This window comes from Asterias amurensis, chromosome 11 (genome assembly GCF_032118995.1).
Source record: "Asterias amurensis chromosome 11, ASM3211899v1".
In the NCBI taxonomy this organism is placed as follows: domain Eukaryota; kingdom Metazoa; phylum Echinodermata; class Asteroidea; order Forcipulatida; family Asteriidae; genus Asterias; species Asterias amurensis.
Genome location: NC_092658.1, coordinates 19,466,595 through 19,489,778, shown reverse-complemented (window position 1 = coordinate 19,489,778; position 23,184 = coordinate 19,466,595). Strand labels below are relative to the sequence as shown.

The 23,184-nt window shown below is 37.5% G+C and overlaps 1 protein-coding gene across 1 annotated transcript in view; it reads right to left on the bottom strand.

The window, feature by feature from the left end:
* The window catches only part of LOC139944032 (uncharacterized), a 47,559-nt gene extending 25,916 nt beyond the window's left edge, over positions 1–21,643 (bottom strand). The window contains exons 1-18 of the mRNA XM_071940977.1: positions 21,522–21,643; positions 17,997–18,115; positions 16,389–16,679; positions 15,450–15,548; positions 15,114–15,246; positions 14,761–15,021; positions 12,376–12,494; positions 10,864–11,154; positions 9,926–10,024; positions 9,590–9,722; positions 9,237–9,497; positions 6,848–6,966; positions 5,657–5,947; positions 4,740–4,838; positions 4,406–4,538; positions 4,053–4,313; positions 1,669–1,787; positions 131–421 (exon numbers count right to left, since the gene is read on the bottom strand). Of these exons, the coding sequence (XP_071797078.1) occupies positions 131–421; positions 1,669–1,787; positions 4,053–4,313; positions 4,406–4,538; positions 4,740–4,838; positions 5,657–5,947; positions 6,848–6,966; positions 9,237–9,497; positions 9,590–9,722; positions 9,926–10,024; positions 10,864–11,154; positions 12,376–12,494; positions 14,761–15,021; positions 15,114–15,246; positions 15,450–15,548; positions 16,389–16,679; positions 17,997–18,115; positions 21,522–21,594 (3,192 nt within the window). The 5' untranslated portion in view covers positions 21,595–21,643. The remainder of the gene's footprint in view (positions 1–130; positions 422–1,668; positions 1,788–4,052; positions 4,314–4,405; positions 4,539–4,739; positions 4,839–5,656; positions 5,948–6,847; positions 6,967–9,236; positions 9,498–9,589; positions 9,723–9,925; positions 10,025–10,863; positions 11,155–12,375; positions 12,495–14,760; positions 15,022–15,113; positions 15,247–15,449; positions 15,549–16,388; positions 16,680–17,996; positions 18,116–21,521) is intronic.
* Positions 21,644–23,184: the final 1,541 nt, after the last annotated feature.

Genomic DNA, 23,184 nt, shown 5'->3' with positions numbered 1-23,184 from the left:
GATCTCAGTATAAAGAGATTAATGGTACGCAATTACGTCTTCATGTCGCCATATTGGATGTAAACCTTTAACGGGGGGCAGTCAGCTATTCCGGTGATGTCTTTGTGAATAAGCTCGATACATTACTCACTCTGATCATGGGGACCCCGCGATTTGACACATTCACCCAGGTTGCTATCAACATCCACGAAGCACTGAAATTTAACTGGTTACCGAACGCCTGACGAACAACATCGTCTGCTTGGTCGTAAACGTCTTCAGTAGAAGAGTTGCGATGAAGCGAACGGTACTTCACATCCCCACTATCATACATATACAAGTTGGCCCAAAAAACTGCTAGAATTGGAATTGTAAGCGGAAACTCCTGAGGTGTGTAGTCTGTGAAGCCTTGTCCAAACGAAACTAAACCATTTGAGCTGATCTGCGATAACAAAGATACAAAAAGAACACGTTCGTTGTGTAGATGCTATAGAGTTGGTCGAATTATTTATTATAAGAACGTTTTGGTAAACATGTCTATGCAAGAAATAAGGAATTATGATTAAGCCTTAAATGTGAAAATATTTGACGTTACCATGATGTCATCAATTATTCTTATCTAGCATTAGGATTTATAATAATTGTGTGTTAAAGACACTGGACACCTTTGGTATTGTCAAAATTCAGTCTTCTCACTTGGTGTATCTCAACATAATATGCACAAAGTAATAAACCTGTGAAAATTTGAACTCAATATTGGTCGATGAATTTGCGAGATATTAAAAGAAGAAAAAACACCCTTGTCACACAAAGTTGTGTGCTTTATGCCTGACTTCGAGACCTCAAAATCTAATTTTGAGGTCTCGAAATCAAATTCAGATATTAGTGGAAAATTATTTTTTTTAAGTCGAAAACTATGTTAACTCAGCTCAGGGAGCAAGTTCTCATAATGTTTCTCCATTGCTTGTTACCAAGTAAGTTTTTATGCTAACAATTATTTTGAGTAATTACCAATAGTGTCCAGTGCCTTTAAGTTTAAACCTTGCACCAGCAAAAAAGGTAACGTTTAATTTGTCACGAGAGGGCGCCATTGAAAGCGGTTGAAATTTATGACGTCATTACTCTTTTACCTGGAAGGTATCGGGGTTACAATACTCAAAAAGAGGGCCATGTCGGTTAAAATACTATAGACTTTTTTGATAAACAAACCGCCTTGGTTGGCATGGACGGCCGAATGTTAGTTAAAATTCGTTATTTTCTGCGAAACTTTCAATTCAATAAAATACCTCCCATAGTTGCTTTGTTTCCAACAAAATCAACACAATATTTGAATATTCGTGTGTACATTGTTACTAAGAGTAGCGATCTGTTTTTGATTTGCATTAGTGGCTGTGACGTTACAAAAGAAAGGTCTATTGTTTTTTGTTTTAATTTTTAAGTAACTTTTCTTACATTTCAAGTACATTTGTCAGTACGTTTTTTTTTTTGTAGTATCATTATCAGGGTAAAAAACCTGGTTTTTAAGTTGCTAAACAAAAATTAATGATGAAGATGTTGGTAAACTGTGCTTGCGATATTTTCACAAACCACAAGTTCAACTTCCATCTACGTTGCATTTGGTTACGGGATACAAGTTCTGTCATAACTATTATACACGTAATCGAATGGTCTTAAAAAACTAGAACTCACAAAGACGCTGGTGAAATTTTGACCAAAGAAAGGAAACGGCATCGGAACTGGAATCTCAGAATAAACGTTGACACCTCTTGGGAGAGATGAATCTCCCACTCCAAATGGAAACAGGATATCTGAAGAAGGAAAAAACACATTGGTCGACAGAGGGCGAACATTGTGGCAGCATTTTCGTCTAAGTTTGTTGTTACTTGTTCTTTCATTTTGTGCGATCGGCACGTTGCCACAAGATCACACGCCCGTTTATTCATTTACGTAAATGGATGTTATGCCACGAAAGCCGAAATCCTCTATTTCCAATGATTTTTTTTGTTTTAATAATTTGTACCTGATATAGAAATGGGGTTTACTGATGAGAAATGTTGCGGCAGCAGTTGTTTGCCGTCAGTTAGGCAAGTAATTTACTCAAATAGACAATAGCTGGACATGTAAAGATAATCACTTTGATGTAAAAAATCATTTGATAATAAAATTAACAAAATAATATTAAATCTTGGATTGGATTGGGTGGATATAAATATTGGTACTCTAAGCGTATGTTACATAGCGGGAGGCTGCCACGCCTAAAAATAATAAACATTGTACTTAAAGGCAGTGGACACTATTGGTAATTACTCAAAATAATTATTCGAATGAAAGCTTTATTGGTGGGGAGTATTGAGGAGAGGTTGATGGTATAAAGCATTGTGAGAAACGGCTCCCTCTGAAGTGCCATAGTTTTCGAGAAAGAAGTAATTTTCCACGAATTTGATTTCGAGACCTCAGATTTAGAACTTGAGGTCTCGAAATCAACCATCTGAACGCACACAACTTCGTGTTACAAGGGTGTTTTTCTTTCATTAATATCTCGCAACTTCTTCAACCGATTGAGCTCAAACTTTCACAGGTTCATTATTTTATGCATATTTGAGATACACCAACTGTGGAGGCTAGTCTTTGACAATTACCAATAGTGTCCACTGTCTTTAAAAACTGCACAATATTACAATTTAAGTGCAATAAATTCAGATAAAGAAAAAAAGTAAACAAACTATCAGTAGTATTAGGAAGCCAAACACAAACCTGTGACTCTGATGGTGAAATGACAATAATTCTTGTTCACCTCGATATCTCCAACTGAGATGGGAAAACACTTTTTTTACATAAAGAAATCCGACCAAACAATCGATCCCAATGTGTTCCCAATGGACTGCTATAGCAATGCATATTGAATGAACTTGTTAGTCTAGACCAGATTAAAAAAAAAAAACAACTTCGAGCGGCATTTTTGAGTAAAAGTTGGTAACATACCTGATTTAACTAATTTGGGGGTGCTGAATCCGAAAATGATGGATACCAAGGCTAATTTTTTAGTCCTTCACCCTGAAAAATCAAATTTAAAACAATACAGAAAACCTAGCAGACGACGGACTTCTCACGTGTAAAATAGTCAGGTTCTGCTGTTGTTCCATGTTGATGTTGTCAGGATACCATACAGGGCAGGTACCCGGGTGCAGGTCAGGTATCCGTAACAAGCTTTTGCGTGTACTGGGTAGATCTGCAATCAAATTGCACTTTCAGAGGGACCAACAGGTGCTTTCAATGTCATTTTGAAAGAATTTGAGTAAGTGTTTTTTCTAATAAAGAGTTACTTATTATTTGAACATAATTTCTCTGTTGTTAAAGACAGTGGACACTATTGGTAATTGTCAAAGATTAGTCTTCACAGTTGGTGTATCTCAGCATATGCATAAAGTAACAAACCAGTAAAAAAATTAAGCTCAATCGGTCGTCGAAGTTGCGAGATAATAATGAAAGACAAAAACACCCTTGTCACACGAAGTTGTGTGCTTTCTGATGCTTGATTTCGAGACCTCAAATTCTAAACTTGAGGTCTCGAAATCAAATTCGTGGGAAAATTACTTCTTTCTCGAACACTACATCACTTCAGAGGGAGCTGTTTTTCACAATGTTTTATACTATAAACCTCTCCCCATTACTTGTAATCAAGAAAGGTTTTATGATGATAGTTATTTTGAGAAGTTACCAATAGTGTCCACTGCCTTTAAAAGTACAAACCGGAGGCGTAATGTCAGTGGGGAACACTATTGTGTAAATTTTGCATATACTTTTTTTGTTAGACACATCTCAAGCAGAAAGGCAATATCCAAAATGTTTGAGTGGTACTTCTCCGGTCCTTGCTCTCTGTTTGCTACTCCTGTGTGTACCAGTTTTGAATTATATGAAACCTTGTCTCATTGTAAAGCATGGTCTTCCGTAGTTTGTCTGAGACACCGTGAAACAAAAACCAGAGTGGTTACTGGGCACTAAGACTAAGAGACTTGTCCTAACTTGAACACATGAGTAACAAAATGTTATTCGTATAATATTAAAACACCTACCTACAGTGATCGTAAACTGGCAATATCCCTGGTACGGTACAGTATCATTAATATCAGTAGTACATGTGATACTCGTTTTCCCTGCTGGAAATCTGTCACCAGACATCGTAGGATTACCGTTTTGGTCTTCACAAACGATACTTGCTGGATCAATGACACCTCCCGCAGAGTCAATGGCTGATGGCAGCGGTGACCAAATGACAGCTTCATCTGGCATTCTCCCATTCAATACGACAACAGTATCGTTCGGACAAACGACAACTGGCGACAAAGAAAAACATAAATTATGACCCATTTGAAAATTTGAAAAAAGTGGAGCAAAGACTTTTCCTCATTTGTTTCGGAGGTCTTACCTTCTGTGTCTAAACGAAAAAGCCAGCGCCCTCTAGTGCCGATATTTGTACTCTCTTCGATGTCGTAAATCTGATCCGTCATTGATTTCGGCACAGCGTAGTAGGCTACTCCATCACCAGCATTGTAACCAACCTGATAATCAAATAAATATACTTTTTTGGTGTGTGTGTGTTTGTGTGTGTGTGTGTGTGGGGGGGGGGGGGGGTTATATTATTCCCGACTGACCTTTGTGTAAGTTTGACAAATAGTTTGGAACATGGAATTGAAAAGAATTCGTACTATTGGCATCAATAAATCAATTTTGTTAATTATTTATTAAAAGTTTTATCTAACCTGGGCATTTTCTGCGTAAACTGGTGAATCAATCTTCTTGTAATTGAAGATGGTATAAGCCCGTTTGCCATCCGTCACTATAACTGCTTGAAACGTGTGCTGAAAATAACGTAAAAACGTTTAGAAAAATACTGAAACGAAACTGAGATAAATGGCAGTGTTCTGATAAATATATTTCTTGTTGATCAACGTGTGACGTTCTAGTTTCATCACAAGCCACGCCCAGTTTACAAAACCATTCATGAAAGACGGAGGCCTTTTCCAAAGTATCAACTTCAATTTTAAGAATGTCTTTTGACGGTAATAAAGACAGTGGACACTATTGGTAAATGTCAAAGACCAGTATTCTTACTTGTTGTGTTACAACATATGCACAAAATAACAAACCTGTGAAATTTTCGGCTTGATTGGTCATCGGAGTTGCGAGATAACTATGAAAGAAAAAAACACCCTGTTGTGTGCTTTCAGATGCTTGATTTCGAGACCTCAAATTCTAAACTTGAGGTTTCGAAATCAAATTTGTGAAAAAATACTTCTTCTCGAAAACTACGTCATTTCAGAGGGAGTCGTTTCTCACAATATTTTATACTATCAACCTCTCCCATTACTCATAGAAGAAAGGTTTTATGATAAAAATGATGTTGAGTAATTATCAATAGTGTCCACAGCCTTTAAACAAATTGAACGAAAACACCACAAAATGTACTGACTTACAGTTCGTTATTAGTTTGATGTGTAGCAAGAACGTATTGTATTTTGCTGAAAAATACAATGGCTAAAATAGTCCTTATGATCTCAGTATAAAAGAGATCAATGGTACGCAATTACGTCTTCACGTCGCCATATTGGATGTAAACCTATAACGGGGCAGTAAGCTATTCCAGTGATGTCTTAGTGAAGCTCGGTACATTACTCACTCTGGTCATGCGGGCCCTATAACTTGACACATTCACCCAGGTTGCTATCAACATCCACGAAGCTCTGAAATTTAACTGGTTACCGAACGCCTGACGAACCACATCGTCTGCTTGGTCGTAAACGTCTTCAGTAGAAGAGTTGCGATGAAGCGAACGGTACTTCACATCCCCAACATCATCAATATACAAGTCGGCCCAAAAAACTGCTAGAATTGGAATTGTAAGCGGAAACTCCCGAGGGAAAATGGATGTGAAGCCTTGTCCAAACGAAACTAAACCATTTGAGCTGATCTGCGATAACAAAGATACAAAAAGAACACGTTCGTTGTGTAGATGCTACAGAGTTGGTCGAATTATTTATTATAAGAACGTTTTGGTAAACATGTCTATGCAAGAAATAAGGAATTATGATTAAGCCTTAAATTTGAAAATATTTGACGTTACCATGATGTCATCAATTATTCTTATCTAGCATTAGGATTTATAATAATTGTGTGTTAAAGACACTGGACACCTTTGGTATTGTCAAAATTCAGTCTTCTCACTTGGTGTATCTCAACATAATATGCACAAAGTAATAAACCTGTGAAAATTTGAACTCAATATTGGTCGATGAATTTGCGAGATATTAAAAGAAGAAAAAACACCCTTGTCACACAAAGTTGTGTGCTTTATGCCTGACTTAGAGACCTCAAAATCTAATTTTGAGTCTCAAAATCATATTCAGATATTAGTGGAAAATTATTTTTTTTAAGTCGAAAACTATGTTAACTCAGCTCCATTGCTTGTTACCAACTAAGTTTTTATGCTAACAACTATTTTGAGTAATTACCAATAGTGTCCAGTGCCTTTAAGTTTAAACCTTGCACCAGCAAAAAAGGTAACGTTTAATTTGTCACGAGAGGGCGCCATTGAAAGCGGTTGAAATTTATGACGTCATTGCTCTTTTACCTGGAAGGTATCGGGGTTACAATACTCAAAAAGAGGGCCATGTCGGTTAAACTACTATAGACTTTTCTTGATAAACAAACCGCCTTGGTTGGCATGGACAGCGTATTGGTCAACTGTGCTTGCGATATTTTCACAAACCACAAATACAACTTCCATCTACGATGCATTTGGTTACGGGATACAAGTTCTGTCTTAACTATTATACACGTAATCGAATGGTCTTAAAAAACTAGAACTCACAAAGACTCTGGTGAAATTTTGACCAAAGAAAGGAAACGGCATCGGAACTTGAATCTCAGAATAAACGTTGCCACCTCTTGGGAGAGATGAATCTCCCACTCCAAATGGAAACAGGATATCTGAAGAAGGAAAAAACACATTGGTCGACAGAGGGCGAACATTGTGGCAGCATTTTCGTCTACGTTTGTTGTTACTTGTTCTTTCATTTTGTGCGATCGGCACGTTGCCACAAGATCACACGCCCGTTTATTCATTTACGTAAATGGATGTTATGCCACGAAAGCCGAAATCCTCTATTTCCAATGATTTTTTTGTTTTAATAATTTGTACCTGATATAGAAATGGGGTTTACTGATGAGAAATGTTGCGGCAGCAGTTGTTTGCCGTCAGTTAGGCAAGTAATTTACTCAAATAGACAATAGCTGGACATGTAAAGATAATCACTTTGATGTAAAAAATCATTTGATAATAAAATTAACAAAATAATATTATATCTTGGATTGGATTGGGTGGATATAAATATTGGTACTCTAAGCGTATGTTACATAGCGGGAGGCTGCCACGCCTAAAAATAATAAACATTATACTTAAAGGCAGTGGACACTATTGGTAATTACTCAAAATAATTATTCGAATGAAAGCTTTATTGGTGGGGAGTATTGGGGACAGGTTGATGGTATAAAGCATTGTGAGAAACGGCTCCCTCTGAAGTGCCATAGTTTTCGAGAAAGAAGTAATTTTCCACGAATTTGATTTCGAGACCTCAGATTTAGAACTTGAGGTCTCGAAATCAACCATCTGAACGCACACAACTTCGTGTTACAAGGGTGTTTTTCTTTCATTAATATCTCGCAACTTCTACGACCGATTGAGCTCAAACTTTCACAGGTTCATTATTTTATGCATATTTGAGATACACCAACTGTGGAGGCTAGTCTTTGACAATTACCAATAGTGTCCACTGTCTTTAAAAACTGCACAATATTACAATTTAAGTGCAATAAATTCAGATAAAGAAAAAAAGTAAACAAACTATCAGTAGTATTAGGAAGCCAAACACAAACCTGTGACTCTGATGGTGAAATGACAATAATTCTTGTTCACCTCGATATCTCCAACTGAGATGGGAAAACACTTTTTTTACATAAAGAAATCCGACCAAACAATCGATCCCAATGTGTTCCCAATGGACTGCTTATAGCAATGCATATTGAATGAACTTATTAGTCTAGACCAGATTAAAAAAAAAAAAAAAAAAACTTCGAGCGGCTTTTTTGAGTAAAAGTTGGTAACATACCTGATTTAACTAATTTGGGGGTGCTGAATCCGAAAATGATGGATACCAAGGCTAATTTTTTAGTCCTTCACCCTGAAAAATCAAATTTAAAACAATACAGAAAACCTAGCAGACGACGGACTTCTCACGTGTAAAATAGTCAGGTTCTGCTGTGGTTCCATGTTGATGTTGTCAGGATACCATACAGGGCAGGTACCCGGGTGCAGGTCAGGTATCCGTAACAAGCTTTTGCGTGTACTGGGTAGATCTGCAATCAAATTGCACTTTCAGAGGGACCAACAGGTGCTTTCAATGTCATTTTGAAAGAATTTGAGTAAGTGTTTTTTCTAATAAAGAGTTACTTATTATTTGAACATAATTTCTCTGTTGTTAAAGATAGTGGACACTATTGGTAATTGTCAAAGATTAGTCTTCACAGTTGGTGTATCTCAGCATATGCATAAAGTAACAAACCAGTAAAAAAATTAAGCTCAATCGGTCGTCGAAGTTGCGAGATAATAATGAAAGACAAAAACACCCTTGTCACACGAAGTTGTGTGCTTTCTGATGCTTGGTTTCGAGACCTCAAATTCTAAACTTGAGGTCTCGAAATCAAATTCGTGGGAAAATTACTTCTTTCTCGAACACTACATCACTTCAGAGGGAGCTGTTTCTCACAATGTTTTATACTATAAACCTCTCCCCATTACTTGTAATCAAGAAAGGTTTTATGATGACAGTTATTTTGAGAAGTTACCAATAGTGTCCATTGCCTTTAAAAGTACAAACCGGAGGCGTAATGTCAGTGGGGAACACTATTGTGTAAATTTTGCATATACTTTTTTTTGTTAGACACATCACAAGCAGAAAGGCAATATCCAAAATGTTTGAGTGGTACTTCTCCGGTCCTTGCTCTCTGTTTGCTACTCCTGTGTGTACCAGATTTGAATTATATGAAACCTTGTCTCATTGTAAAGCATTGTCTTCCGTAGTTTGTCTGAGACACCGTGAAACAAAAACCAGAGTGGTTACTGGGGACTAAGACTAAGAAACTTGTCCTAACTTGAACACATGAGTAACACAATGTTATTCGTATAATATTAAAACACCTACCTACAGTGATCGTAAACTGGCAATATCCCTGGTACGGTACAGTGTCATTTATATCAGTAGTACATGTGATACTCGTTTTCCCTGCTGGAAATCTGTCACCAGACATCGTAAGATTACCGTCTTGGTCTTCACAAACGATACTTGCTGGATCAATGACACCTCCCGCAGAGTCAATGGCTGATGGCAGCGGTGACCAAATGACAGCTTCATCTGGCATTCCCCTATTCAATACGACAATAGTATCGTTCGGACAAACGACAACTGGCGACAAAGAAAAACATAAATTATGACCCATTTGAAAATTTGAAAAAAGTGGAGCAAAGACTTTTCCTCATTTGTTTCGGAGGTCTTACCTTCTGTGTCTAAACGAAAAAGCCAGCGCCCTCTATTGCCGATATTTGTACTCTCTTCGATGTCGTAAATCTGATCCGTCATTGATTTCGGCACAGCGTAGTAGGCTACCCCATCACCAGCATTGTAACCAACCTGATAATCAAATAAATGTACTTTTTTGGTGGGCGTGTATGTGTGTGTGTGTGTGTGTGTGTGGGGGGGGGGGGGTTATGTTATTCCCGACTGATCTTTGTGTAAGTTTGACAAATAGCTTGGAACATGGAATTGAAAAGAATTCGTACTATTGGCATCAATAAATCAATTTTGTTATTTATTTATTAAAAGTTTTATCTAACCTGGGCATTTCTTTTGTTAACTGGTGAATCAATCTTCTTGTAATTGAAGATGGTATAAGCCCGTCTGCCATCCGTCACTATAACTGCTTGAAATGTGTGCTGAAAATAACGTAATAACGTTTAGAAAAATACTGAAACGAAACTGAGATAAATGGCAGTGTTCTGATAAATATATTTCTTGTTGATCAACGTGTGACGTTCTAGTTTCATCACAAGCCACGCCCAGTTTACAAAACCATTCATGAAAGACGGAGGCCTTTTCCAAAGTATTAACTTCAGTTTTAAGAATGTCTTTTGACGGTATTAAAGACAGTGGACACTATTGGTAATTGTCAAAGACCAGTCTTTTCACTTGGTGTGTCTCAACATATGCACAAAATAACAAACCTGTACAATTTTCAGCTTGATTGGTCATCGGGGTTGCGAGATAGCTATGAAAGAAAAAAAAACACCCTGTTCACAAGAAGTTGTGTGCTTTCAGATGCTTGATTTCGAGACCTCAAATTCTAAACTTGAGGTCTCGAAATCAAATTTGTGGAAAGTTACTTCTTCTTGAAAACTACGTCACTTCAGAGGGAGTCGTTTCTCACAACGTTTTATACTATCAACCTCTCCCATTACTCATAATCAAGACAGGTTTTATGATAAAAATTATGTTGAGTAATTACCAATAGTGTCCACAGCCTTCAAACAAGTTGACCGAAAACCACGTGTGCGCACACAAAAAATGTACTGACTTACAGTTCGTTATTTTTTTGATGTGTAGCAAGAACGTATTGCTGAAATATACAATGGCTTAAATAGTCCTTATGATCTCAGTATAAAGAGATTAATGGTACGCAATTACGTCTTCACGTCGCCATATTGGATGTAAACCTTTAACGGGGGGCAGTCAGCTATCCCAGAGATGTCTTAGTGAAGCTCGGTACATTACTCACTCTGGTCATGGGGGCCCTGAAATTTGACACATTCACCCAGGTTGCTATCAACATCCACGAAGCTCTGAAATTTAACTGGTTACCGAACTCCTGACGAACCACATCGTCTGCTTGGTCGTAAACGTCTTCAGTATAAGAGTTGCGATGAAGCGAACGGTACTTTACATCCCCAACATCATAAATATACAAGTCGGTCCAAAAAACTGCTAGAATTGGAATTGTTTGCGGAAACTCCTGAGGTATGTAGTCTGTGAAGCCTTGTCCAAACGAAACTAAACCATTTGAGCTGATCTGCAATAACAAAGATACAAAAAAGAACATGTTCGTCGTGTAGATGCTACAGAGTTGGTCGAATTATTTATTATAAGAACGTTTTGGTAAACATGTCTATGCAAGAAATAAGGAATTATGATTAAGCCTTAAATTTGAAAATATTTGACGTTACCATGATGTCATCAATTATTCTTATCTAGCATTAGGATTTATAATAATTGTGTGTTAAAGACACTGGACACCTTTGGTATTGTCAAAATTCAGTCTTCTCACTTGGTGTATCTCAACATAATATGCACAAAGTAATAAACCTGTGAAAATTTGAACTCAATATTGGTCGATGAATTTGCGAGATATTAAAAGAAGAAAAAACACCCTTGTCACACAAAGTTGTGTGCTTTATGCCTGACTTAGAGACCTCAAAATCTAATTTTGAGGTCTCAAAATCATATTCAGATATTAGTGGAAAATTATTTTTTTTAAGTCGAAAACTATGTTAACTCAGCTCCATTGCTTGTTACCAAGTAAGTTTTTATGCTAACAATTATTTTGAGTAATTACCAATAGTGTCCAGTGCCTTTAAGTTTAAACCTTGCACCAGCAAAAAAGGTAACGTTTAATTTGTCACGAGAGGGCGCCATTGAAAGCGGTTGAAACTTATGACGTCATTACTCTTTTACCTGGAAGGTATCGGGGTTACAATACTCAAAAAGAGGGCCATGTCGGTTAAAATACTATAGACCTTTTTTAATAAACAAACCGCCTTGGTTGGCATGGACGGCCGAATGTTAGTTAAAATTCGTTATTTTCTGCGAAACTTTCAATTCAATAAAGTACCTCCCATAGTTGCTTTGTTTCCAACAAAATCAACACAATATTTGAATATTCGTGTGTACATTGTTACTAAGAGTAGCGATTTGTTTTTGATTTGCATTAGTGGCTGTGACGTTACAAAAGAAAGGTATATTGTATTTGTTTTAATTTTTAAGTAACTTTTCTTACATTTCAAGTACATTTGTCAGTACGTTTTTTTTTTTGTAGTATCTTTATCAGGGTAAAAAACCTGGTTTTTAAGTTGCTAAACAAAAATTAATGATGAAGATATTGGTAAACTGTGCTTGCGATATTTTCACAAACCACAAGTTCAACTTCCATCTACGTTGCATTTGGTTACGGGATACAAGTTCTGTCATAACTATTATACACGTAATCGAATGGTCTTAAAAAAATAGAACTCACAAAGACGCTGGTGAAATTTTGACCAAAGAAAGGAAACGGCATCGGAACTGGAATCTCAGAATAAACGTTGACACCTCTTGGGAGAGATGAATCTCCCACTCCAAATGGAAACAGGATATCTGAAGAAGGAAAACACACATTGGTCGACAGAGGGCGAACATTGTGGCAGCATTTTCGTCTACGTTTGTTGTTACTTGTTCTTTCATTTTGTGCGATCGGCACGTTGCCACAAGATCACACGCCCGTTTATTCATTTACGTAAATGGATGTTATGCCACGAAAGCCGAAATCCTCTATTTCCAATGATTTTTTTTGTTTTAATAATTTGTACCTGATATAGAAATGGGGTTTACTGATGAGAAATGTTGCGGCAGCAGTTGTTTGCCGTCAGTTAGGCAAGTAATTTACTCAAATAGACAATAGCTGGACATGTAAAGATAATCACTTTGATGTAAAAAATCATTTGATAATAAAATTAACAAAATAATATTATATCTTGGATTGGATTGGGTGGATATAAATATTGGTACTCTAAGCGTATGTTACATAGCGGGAGGCTGCCACGCCTAAAAATAATAAACATTATACTTAAAGGCAGTGGACACTATTGGTAATTACTCAAAATAATTATTCGAATGAAAGCTTTATTGGTGGGGAGTATTGGGGACAGGTTGATGGTATAAAGCATTGTGAGAAACGGCTCCCTCTGAAGTGCCATAGTTTTCGAGAAAGAAGTAATTTTCCACGAATTTGATTTCGAGACCTCAGATTTAGAACTTGAGGTCTCGAAATCAACCATCTGAACGCACACAACTTCGTGTTACAAGGGTGTTTTTCTTTCATTAATATCTCGCAACTTCTACGACCGATTGAGCTCAAACTTTCACAGGTTCATTATTTTATGCATATTTGAGATACACCAACTGTGGAGGCTAGTCTTTGACAATTACCAATAGTGTCCACTGTCTTTAAAAACTGCACAATATTACAATTTAAGTGCAATAAATTCAGATAAAGAAAAAAAGTAAACAAACTATCAGTAGTATTAGGAAGCCAAACACAAACCTGTGACTCTGATGGTGAAATGACAATAATTCTTGTTCACCTCGATATCTCCAACTGAGATGGGAAAACACTTTTTTTACATAAAGAAATCCGACCAAACAATCGACCCCAATGTGTTCCGAATGGACTGCTTATAGCAATGCATATTGAATGAACTTGTTAGTCTAGACCAGATTAAAAAAAAAAACAACTTCGAGCGGCATTTTTGAGTAAAAGTTGGTAACATACCTGTTTTAACTAATTTGGGGGTGCTGAATCCGAAAATGATGGATACCAAGGCTAATTTTTTAGTCCTTCACCCTGAAAAATCAAATTTAAAACAATACAGAAAACCTAGCAGACGACGGACTTCTCACGTGTAAAATAGTCAGGTTCTGCTGTGGTTCCATGTTGATGTTGTCAGGATACCATACAGGGCAGGTACCCGGGTGCAGGTCAGGTATCCGTAACAAGCTTTTGCGTGTACTGGGTAGATCTGCAATCAAATTGCACTTTCAGAGGGACCAACAGGTGCTTTCAATGTCATTTTGAAAGAATTTGAGTAAGTGTTTTTTCTAATAAAGAGTTACTTATTATTTGAACATAATTTCTCTGTTGTTAAAGATAGTGGACACTATTGGTAATTGTCAAAGATTAGTCTTCACAGTTGGTGTATCTCAGCATATGCATAAAGTAACAAACCAGTAAAAAAATTAAGCTCAATCGGTCGTCGAAGTTGCGAGATAATAATGAAAGACAAAAACACCCTTGTCACACGAAGTTGTGTGCTTTCTGATGCTTGATTTCGAGACCTCAAATTCTAAACTTGAGGTCTCGAAATCAAATTCGTGGGAAAATTACTTCTTTCTCGAACACTACATCACTTCAGAGGGAGCTGTTTCTCACAATGTTTTATACTATAAACCTCTCCCCATTACTTGTAATCAAGAAAGGTTTTATGATGACAGTTATTTTGAGAAGTTACCAATAGTGTCCATTGCCTTTAAAAGTACAAACCGGAGGCGTAATGTCAGTGGGGAACACTATTGTGTAAATTTTGCATATACTTTTTTTTGTTAGACACATCTCAAGCAGAAAGGCAATATCCAAAATGTTTGAGTGGTACTTCTCCGGTCCTTGCTCTCTGTTTGCTACTCCTGTGTGTACCAGATTTGAATTAAATGAAACCTTGTCTCATTGTAAAGCATTGTCTTCCGTAGTTTGTCTGAGACACCATGAAACAAAAACCAGAGTGGTTACTGGGGACTAAGACTAAGAAACTTGTCCTAACTTGAACACATGAGTAACACAATGTTATTCGTATAATATTAAAACACCTACCTACAGTGATCGTAAACTGGCAATATCCCTGGTACGGTACAGTGTCATTTATATCAGTAGTACATGTGATACTCGTTTTCCCTGCTGGAAATCTGTCACCAGACATCGTAAGATTACCGTCTTGGTCTTCACAAACGATACTTGCTGGATCAATGACACCTCCCGCAGAGTCAATGGCTGATGGCAGCGGTGACCAAATGACAGCTTCATCTGGCATTCCCCTATTCAATACGACAATAGTATCGTTCGGACAAACGACAACTGGCGACAAAGAAAAACATAAATTATGACCCATTTGAAAATTTGAAAAAAGTGGAGCAAAGACTTTTCCTCATTTGTTTCGGAGGTCTTACCTTCTGTGTCTAAACGAAAAAGCCAGCGCCCTCTATTGCCGATATTTGTACTCTCTTCGATGTCGTAAATCTGATCCGTCATTGATTTCGGCACAGCGTAGTAGGCTACCCCATCACCAGCATTGTAACCAACCTGATAATCAAATAAATGTACTTTTTTGGTGGGCGTGTATGTGTGTGTGTGTGTGTGTGTGTGTGGGGGGGGGGGTTATGTTATTCCCGACTGATCTTTGTGTAAGTTTGACAAATAGCTTGGAACATGGAATTGAAAAGAATTCGTACTATTGGCATCAATAAATCAATTTTGTTATTTATTTATTAAAAGTTTTATCTAACCTGGGCATTTCTTTTGTTAACTGGTGAATCAATCTTCTTGTAATTGAAGATGGTATAAGCCCGTCTGCCATCCGTCACTATAACTGCTTGAAATGTGTGCTGAAAATAACGTAATAACGTTTAGAAAAATACTGAAACGAAACTGAGATAAATGGCAGTGTTCTGATAAATATATTTCTTGTTGATCAACGTGTGACGTTCTAGTTTCATCACAAGCCACGCCCAGTTTACAAAACCATTCATGAAAGACGGAGGCCTTTTCCAAAGTATTAACTTCAGTTTTAAGAATGTCTTTTGACGGTATTAAAGACAGTGGACACTATTGGTAATTGTCAAAGACCAGTCTTTTCACTTGGTGTGTCTCAACATATGCACAAAATAACAAACCTGTACAATTTTCAGCTTGATTGGTCATCGGGGTTGCGAGATAGCTATGAAAGAAAAAAAAAACACCCTGTTCACACGAAGTTGTGTGCTTTCAGATGCTTGATTTCGAGACCTCAAATTCTAAACTTGAGGTCTCGAAATCAAATTTGTGGAAAGTTACTTCTTCTTGAAAACTACGTCACTTCAGAGGGAGTCGTTTCTCACAACGTTTTATACTATCAACCTCTCCCATTACTCATAATCAAGACAGGTTTTATGATAAAAATTATGTTGAGTAATTACCAATAGTGTCCACAGCCTTCAAACAAGTTGACCGAAAACCACGTGTGCGCACACAAAAAATGTACTGACTTACAGTTCGTTATTTTTTTGATGTGTAGCAAGAACGTATTGCTGAAATATACAATGGCTTAAATAGTCCTTATGATCTCAGTATAAAGAGATTAATGGTACGCAATTACGTCTTCACGTCGCCATATTGGATGTAAACCTTTAACGGGGGGCAGTCAGCTATCCCAGAGATGTCTTAGTGAAGCTCGGTACATTACTCACTCTGGTCATGGGGGCCCTGAAATTTGACACATTCACCCAGGTTGCTATCAACATCCACGAAGCTCTGAAATTTAACTGGTTACCGAACTCCTGACGAACCACATCGTCTGCTTGGTCGTAAACGTCTTCAGTATAAGAGTTGCGATGAAGCGAACGGTACTTTACATCCCCAACATCATAAATATACAAGTCGGTCCAAAAAACTGCTAGAATTGGAATTGTAAGCGGAAACTCCTTAGGTATGTAGTCTCTGAAGCCTTGTCCAAACGAAACTAAACCATGTGAGCTGATCTGCGATAACAAATATACAAAAAGAACATGTTCGTTGTGTAGATGCTACAGAGTTGGTCGAATTATTTATTATAAGAACGTTTTGGTAAACATGTCTATGCAAGAAATAAGGAATTATGATTAAGCATTATTTGAAAACATTTGACGTCATCATGACGTCATCAATTATTCTTATCTAGACATTAAGATTTATAATAATTGTGTTTTAAAGACACTGGACACCTTTGGTATTGTCAAAAACCAGTCTTCTCACTTGGTGTATCTCAACATAATATGCACAAAGTAACAAACCTGTGAAAATTTGAACTCAATATTGGTCGATGAATTTGCGAGATATTAAAGGAACACATTGCCTTGGATCGGTCGAGTTGGTCTATAAAAAGCATTTGTAACCGTTTGTTATGAAATGCCTATGGTTGGAAAGGTGTTTTAAAAGTAGAATACGATGATCCACACAAACATGCCTCGAAATTGCACGGTTTTCCTCTTACCTCGTCGACTAACGCGGTCAGCCATTTATAGGAGTCAAATTTTTGACTCCCATAAATGGCCGACCGTGTTAGTTCGCAAAGTAAAAGGAAAACCACGCAATTTCGAGGCAGATTTGTGTGGATCATTGTATTCTACTTTTAAAACATTTTCCCAATAATATGCATTTTTACAACAAATGGGTACAAACGCTGTTTATAGACCAACTCGTCCGATCCAAGGCAACGTGTTCCTTTAATAAATGAAAAAACACCCTTGTCACACGAAGTTGTGTGCTTTATCCCTGACTTCGAGACCTCAAAATCTAATTTTGAGGTCTCGAAATCAAATTCAAATATTAGTGGAAAATTCCTTTTTTTTTAGTCGAAAACTATGTTAACTCAGCTCAGGGAGCAAGTTCTCATAATGTTTCTCCAGTGACTGTTAACAAGTAAGTTTCTCTGCTAACAATTATTTTGAGTAATTACCAATAGTGTATAGTGCCTTTAAGTTTAAACCTTGCACCAGCAAAAAAGGTACCGTTAAATTTGTCACGAGAGGGCGCCATTGAAAGCGGTTGAAATTAATGACGTCATTACTCTTTTACCTGGAAGGTATCGGGGTTACAATACCCAAAAAGAGGGCCATGTCAGTTAAACTACTATAGACCTTTCTTGATAAACAAACCGCCTTGGTTGGCATGGACGGCGTATTGGTCAACTGTGCTTGCGATATTTTCACAAACCACAAGTACAACTTCCATCTACGATGCATTTGGTAACGGGATACTAGTTTTGTCATAACTATTATACATGTAATCGAATGGTCTTAAAAAAAACTAGAACTCACAAAGACGCTGGTGAAATTTTGACCAAAGAAAGGAAACGGCATCGGAACTTGAATCTCAGAATAAACGTCGCCACCTCTTTCGAGAGATGAATCTCCCACTCCAAATGGAAACAGGATATCTGAAGAAGGAAAAAACACATTGGTCGACAGAGGGCGAACATTGTGACAGCATTTTGTGTACGTTTGTTGTTTACTTGTTCTTTCATTTTGTGCGATCGGCACGTTACCACAGTATCACATTCATATTCATTTACGTAAATGGATGTTATGCCACGAAAGCCAAAATCCTCTATTTCCAATGATTTTTTTGTTTTAATTAATATTGTACCTGGTATAGAAATGGGGTTTACTGATGAGAAATGTTGCGGCAGCAGTCGTTTGCCGTCAGTTAGGCAAGTAATTTACTCAAATAGACAATAGCTGGAGATGTAAAGACAATTACTTTGATGTAAAAGATCATTTGATAATAAGATTAACAAAATAATATTATATCTTGGATTGGATTGGGTGGATATAAATATTGGTACTCTAAGCGTATGTAACATAGCGGGAGGCTGGCACGCCTTAAAATAATAAACATTCTATCTATACTATTAAAAGCGTAACCTGCGCCATCTTGGATTGAAATTAGAAGTTCCAGTGGCATGGCATCCTTGTGGAAATCAACACGGTTGTGTGTGTAGAATTCAACACGTTTGTGTGGTTTCAGACGTCGGGTTGCAAGTCTACAAAACCCTGACCCAAACTCCCACTTACAAGTCATCCGATTGGAGGAAGTTTGGGCGGCGACCGTGTGTCAACCACTGGTCGATGTTGTTACCAGACTTCCTAGAAATCTTTCTGACAGGCGACTCATTGGACAGTGTTTCGCAGATGGTTCTTCTGATTGGTTCACTCATTGCCCCTTGCCCGCCCACCCGCCATTTGATCCGCCCTTTTTGGTCGGGTTACTTTCGTGTTGTGCTAAGCATGGTTCTCCGGATCGGTTCATTCATTGCCGCGCAGGGTCGAAGAGGCTGGGTGCCAGGACAAAACCGAAACAAATTTGCATTGAATGAAGTAAGTCACCGTGCTGCGTAAAGCATGTGAAATCGAGCCTCTGGTCAGTGTATGAGTGGTGGAGACAGGCCACCTGTTGCTTGGTGAAGGAGGTCGCCGTGTGATCACTTTAAGTTGAAAGTGGGTTGCAACCTCGTACTTCCAGTAAATCCGCTCTTACCCCCCACCTCCCGAAAAAAAGCGGTGGTTAAAAAAAAAAGTAGATAGAGTTGTGGCACATAGCATGTTCTGAAAACTCGCTTTATTTAGTGCTACAACAACGCTATGTATCGTGGGACATGACGCTCCATAAATCGCGATCAATAAGTAAAGGGTCCAAGATTCTAAAATCGTAGCGTTATTGGATTTGTTCGTGGAGGTACCTGATTTGTTGAGAAGGGAACCAAAATACCACTAATGCCAAATTCATCAGGTTATAAAAATGTTTTTGTCTGATTAGCTCTTTGACAAAGACCTCCTGATTGGTAGGCAATGTGGAGACACTTGACTATTATCCGCGAGCACGTGAATTATATGCGCTCAGTACAATACAATAAGTGTGTATAGCAGTGCGTTATATTTTAGTCGACTAGGTAATTACCATTACATTCGGCTTAGCGGGGAAATACTTGTGCAGTTGAGTTAACAAAATTACTACAATAACAATAACAGATTGAATTAAAACTATGCTCAAAAGTCGGGGAAAAATAATCCATATTTATGCGGATAATAAATTTACTTTGTATTCATCCAGGATAGATTGACATGGTCTCATACACCTCTTTATGTTTATATCCTTTATATTATAATGTACTTAGCATAATAATACCCCAAAAGGTAAATACACAAATGAACAACTATCTTGTGTCAACCAATTACACCCCTAATACTACCATTTTTCGTACACTAATCAACAGTTTACAAAAAGAACGAAATGAAGAGACCAAAAAAAAAAATAATAATAATAATGTGCCTACAACACTACATCCACAACTAAACTTAAACATTGATACCAAGAAACATACATTATATCATTAATTCGCTCCCTCATGGGGAATTACCAAACTATACACCAAAACATCAACAAACAAACAAGTCGAAATAATTACACTTAAAAGAAGTTTAAAGGGCATAGACAAAAAGAAACAAATGGCAAAACACATATATATAACAAAATTGAGACACAAATAAAAAGAGAAAAAAACAAAACAAATAAAGACTCAAAAAAAAAAAAAATCCAAATAATAGCAGTATAGAATCTTATAAATGTTATGAATCTTTGGAGCTTAAGATCCTCATTCATTTTAAATGCAATTCCCAATCCAACATATACAAAGTGAGTATAACCTCTTTCCCTCCGAATACGCCTATCTTAATATGTATGATGCCCCATAAGGTATACGTCAACCCAAAACAGATCTATGGGCGCAGCCACTGCAAATAAGTAGTGGCGGACGTGCGCCATAGCCGATCATTTTGTGGTAGAATTATGACGTCATGCATAAGTATTAAGAGAGGCGTATAACAGCCTCACCAACATTACATTTCAAAACATTTGTGTAAAGGAGCTTCATCATCTAGCGTGGTGCCACGCGAAGCGCGGCATCCCGCTTGTTATACTTAAAGGCAGTGGACACTATTGGTAACTACTCAAAATAATTATTCGAATAAAACCTTTATTGGTGGGGAGTAATGGGGAGAGGTTGATGGTATAAAGCATTGTGAGAAACGGCCGCCTCTGAAGTGCCATAGTTTTCGAGAAAGAAGTAATTTTCCACGAATTTAATTTCGAGACCTCAGATTTAGAACTTGAGGTCTCGAAATCAACCATCTAAACGCACACAACTTCGTGTTACAAGGGTGTTTTTTCCTTTAACTATTATCTCGCAAGTTCGATGACCAATTGAGCTCAAATTTTTACAGGTTTGTTAATATATGCATATGTTGAGCTACACCAACTGTGAAGGCTAGTCTTTGATATTTACCAATAGTGTCAACTGCCTTTAAAAACTGCACAATATTAAAATTGAAGTGCAAGAACTTCAGATAAAGAAAAAAGTAAACAAATTGTCAGTAGTATAAGGAAGCCAAACACAAACCTGTGACTCTGATGGTGAAATGACAATAATTCTTGTTCACCTCGATATCTCCAACTGAGATGGGAAAACACTTTTTTTTTACATAAAGAAATCAGACCAAGCAATCGATCCCAATGGACTGCTTATAGCAATGCATATTGAATGAACTTATTGGTCACAGGAAATAAAAAGGGAATTGTTTAATCTCGATCGGTGTTGGTTACGCCTCTTAGCAAAAGTAAGGAAGACAAGAACGACCCGTAAATACCAGCATCAGACAAAGTTTAAACACTTTATAAATAACCAAACGGCCTGGATTTGAATTTAAATGACAACTGTATACATGTTTGATAATCCGAATAATATAAGGTATTGGAGAAAGTCTTAATCAGGAGTAGAAACAACTTACCGTCTTGAGCATTTGATGCAGTGACCAGCAGACATACTGCCAGCAAGAGGATGGTCATTGGTGAGGGTGCCATTATTCTCGACTCTATGAAGACGCGCAGTCGTTGAATAAACTCATTGGGACACGACTGTCCCCCATTGTCCATTCAAACCACAATCATGTAATGCCCAGTACGATCATTGCTTTTATATAGCCCTTGACTGTGTAAAAACAAATAAAGATATTTATTGGCTGCCAAGTTTTTTAGAAAAAAGAGGAAGTAGAGTTGATGTGCCAAACTCCAAATAAATGTAAACAGTTTTACGAGGAAGGAAACCTAGCTTATTCAGTTTCTACATTTAAATACCTTTGTAGGAAGTCTTCACTTATTGTTTCAATAAGTTCGAATAACTAAGGCCCCCATATCTTGTCGCAGCACAGTTGGATTCTCCCAACAATAGTTGCTTGCTTAAGTAAAACAAAAAAATTCGAACTGTTTTTTTCCCCCTAAAGTATGGTGGCCCTGAAGGGACATCGCACATCGCAAATAACTTTGCAAATATTTGCGATGTCGTAAATATCTTTGCAAATATCTTTGCAAATATTTGCGATGTCGCAAATATCTTTGCAAATATCTTTGCAGATATTTGCGATGTTGCAAATATCTTTGCAAATATTTGTGATGTCGCAAATATCTTTGCAAATATCTTTGCAGATATTTGCGATGTCGCAAATATCTTTGCAAACATCTTTGCAAATATTTGTGATGTCGAACATTTTATCCCATACCGTTTCGCATACTTTGTCGCATAGTTTGCATATTTGTGGCGGAAATTTTTCAAGAGCCTAAAGGGTTGTTTGGGTTCCAGCCTTCATTCCATTAACATGTACACACGGGTGGATAGTCGCACACAGTATACGACAATTTGTAAATCTATACTATTAAAGCCGTAACCCGCGCCATCTTGGATTAAAATTAGAAGGTCCAGTGGCATGGCATCCTTGTGGAATTCAACATGGTTGTGTCGTTTCAGACGTCGGGTTGCAAGTCTACAAAACCCTGACCCGAACTCCCTCTTACGAGTTTTCTGATTGGCTGGAGTCACGAGCGATATCTCCTTACATGTGTGGTTGTCTGGTTTTGATAAGGGCCACCTGTTGGTCGAAGGGGGAAGCCGTATGATTGGCTGGAGTCACGAGCGATATCTCCTTACATGTGTGGTTGTCTGGTTTTGATATGGGCCACATGCATCTGTACAGGATGTGTTAATTAAGTCACTCATGTAGGCGCTAAGCCTAATCAACTTTCCAGCATTTTTTAACGCATCAAACAGCAACCAAATGTTGTTAACAACTTTATTTGTTCCATATAAAAATAACCCTGTACCATTGGTGGTACAGTCCGTATTATATGTCATCCCCCCACATACAGAACGTATACACGCAAAAGTTGCATCATTTTCAAGAAGAAAGTGAAAACATTACTGATTCTTTTCATATAGGTTTTGCCAGTTCTTCAAAAGAGTACACGAAGTTACCATTTAAGAACAGTATGCTTTTAGAGTTACGAACTTTGTGAAACATCAACAGCTGTTTTGAAGCAGTAACGAAACATTCCATTGGTCAAGGTTCTGAAGCAACAAAATTGTTAGAACTTAAAGCAGTTTGGTCAGGACTCAGGATG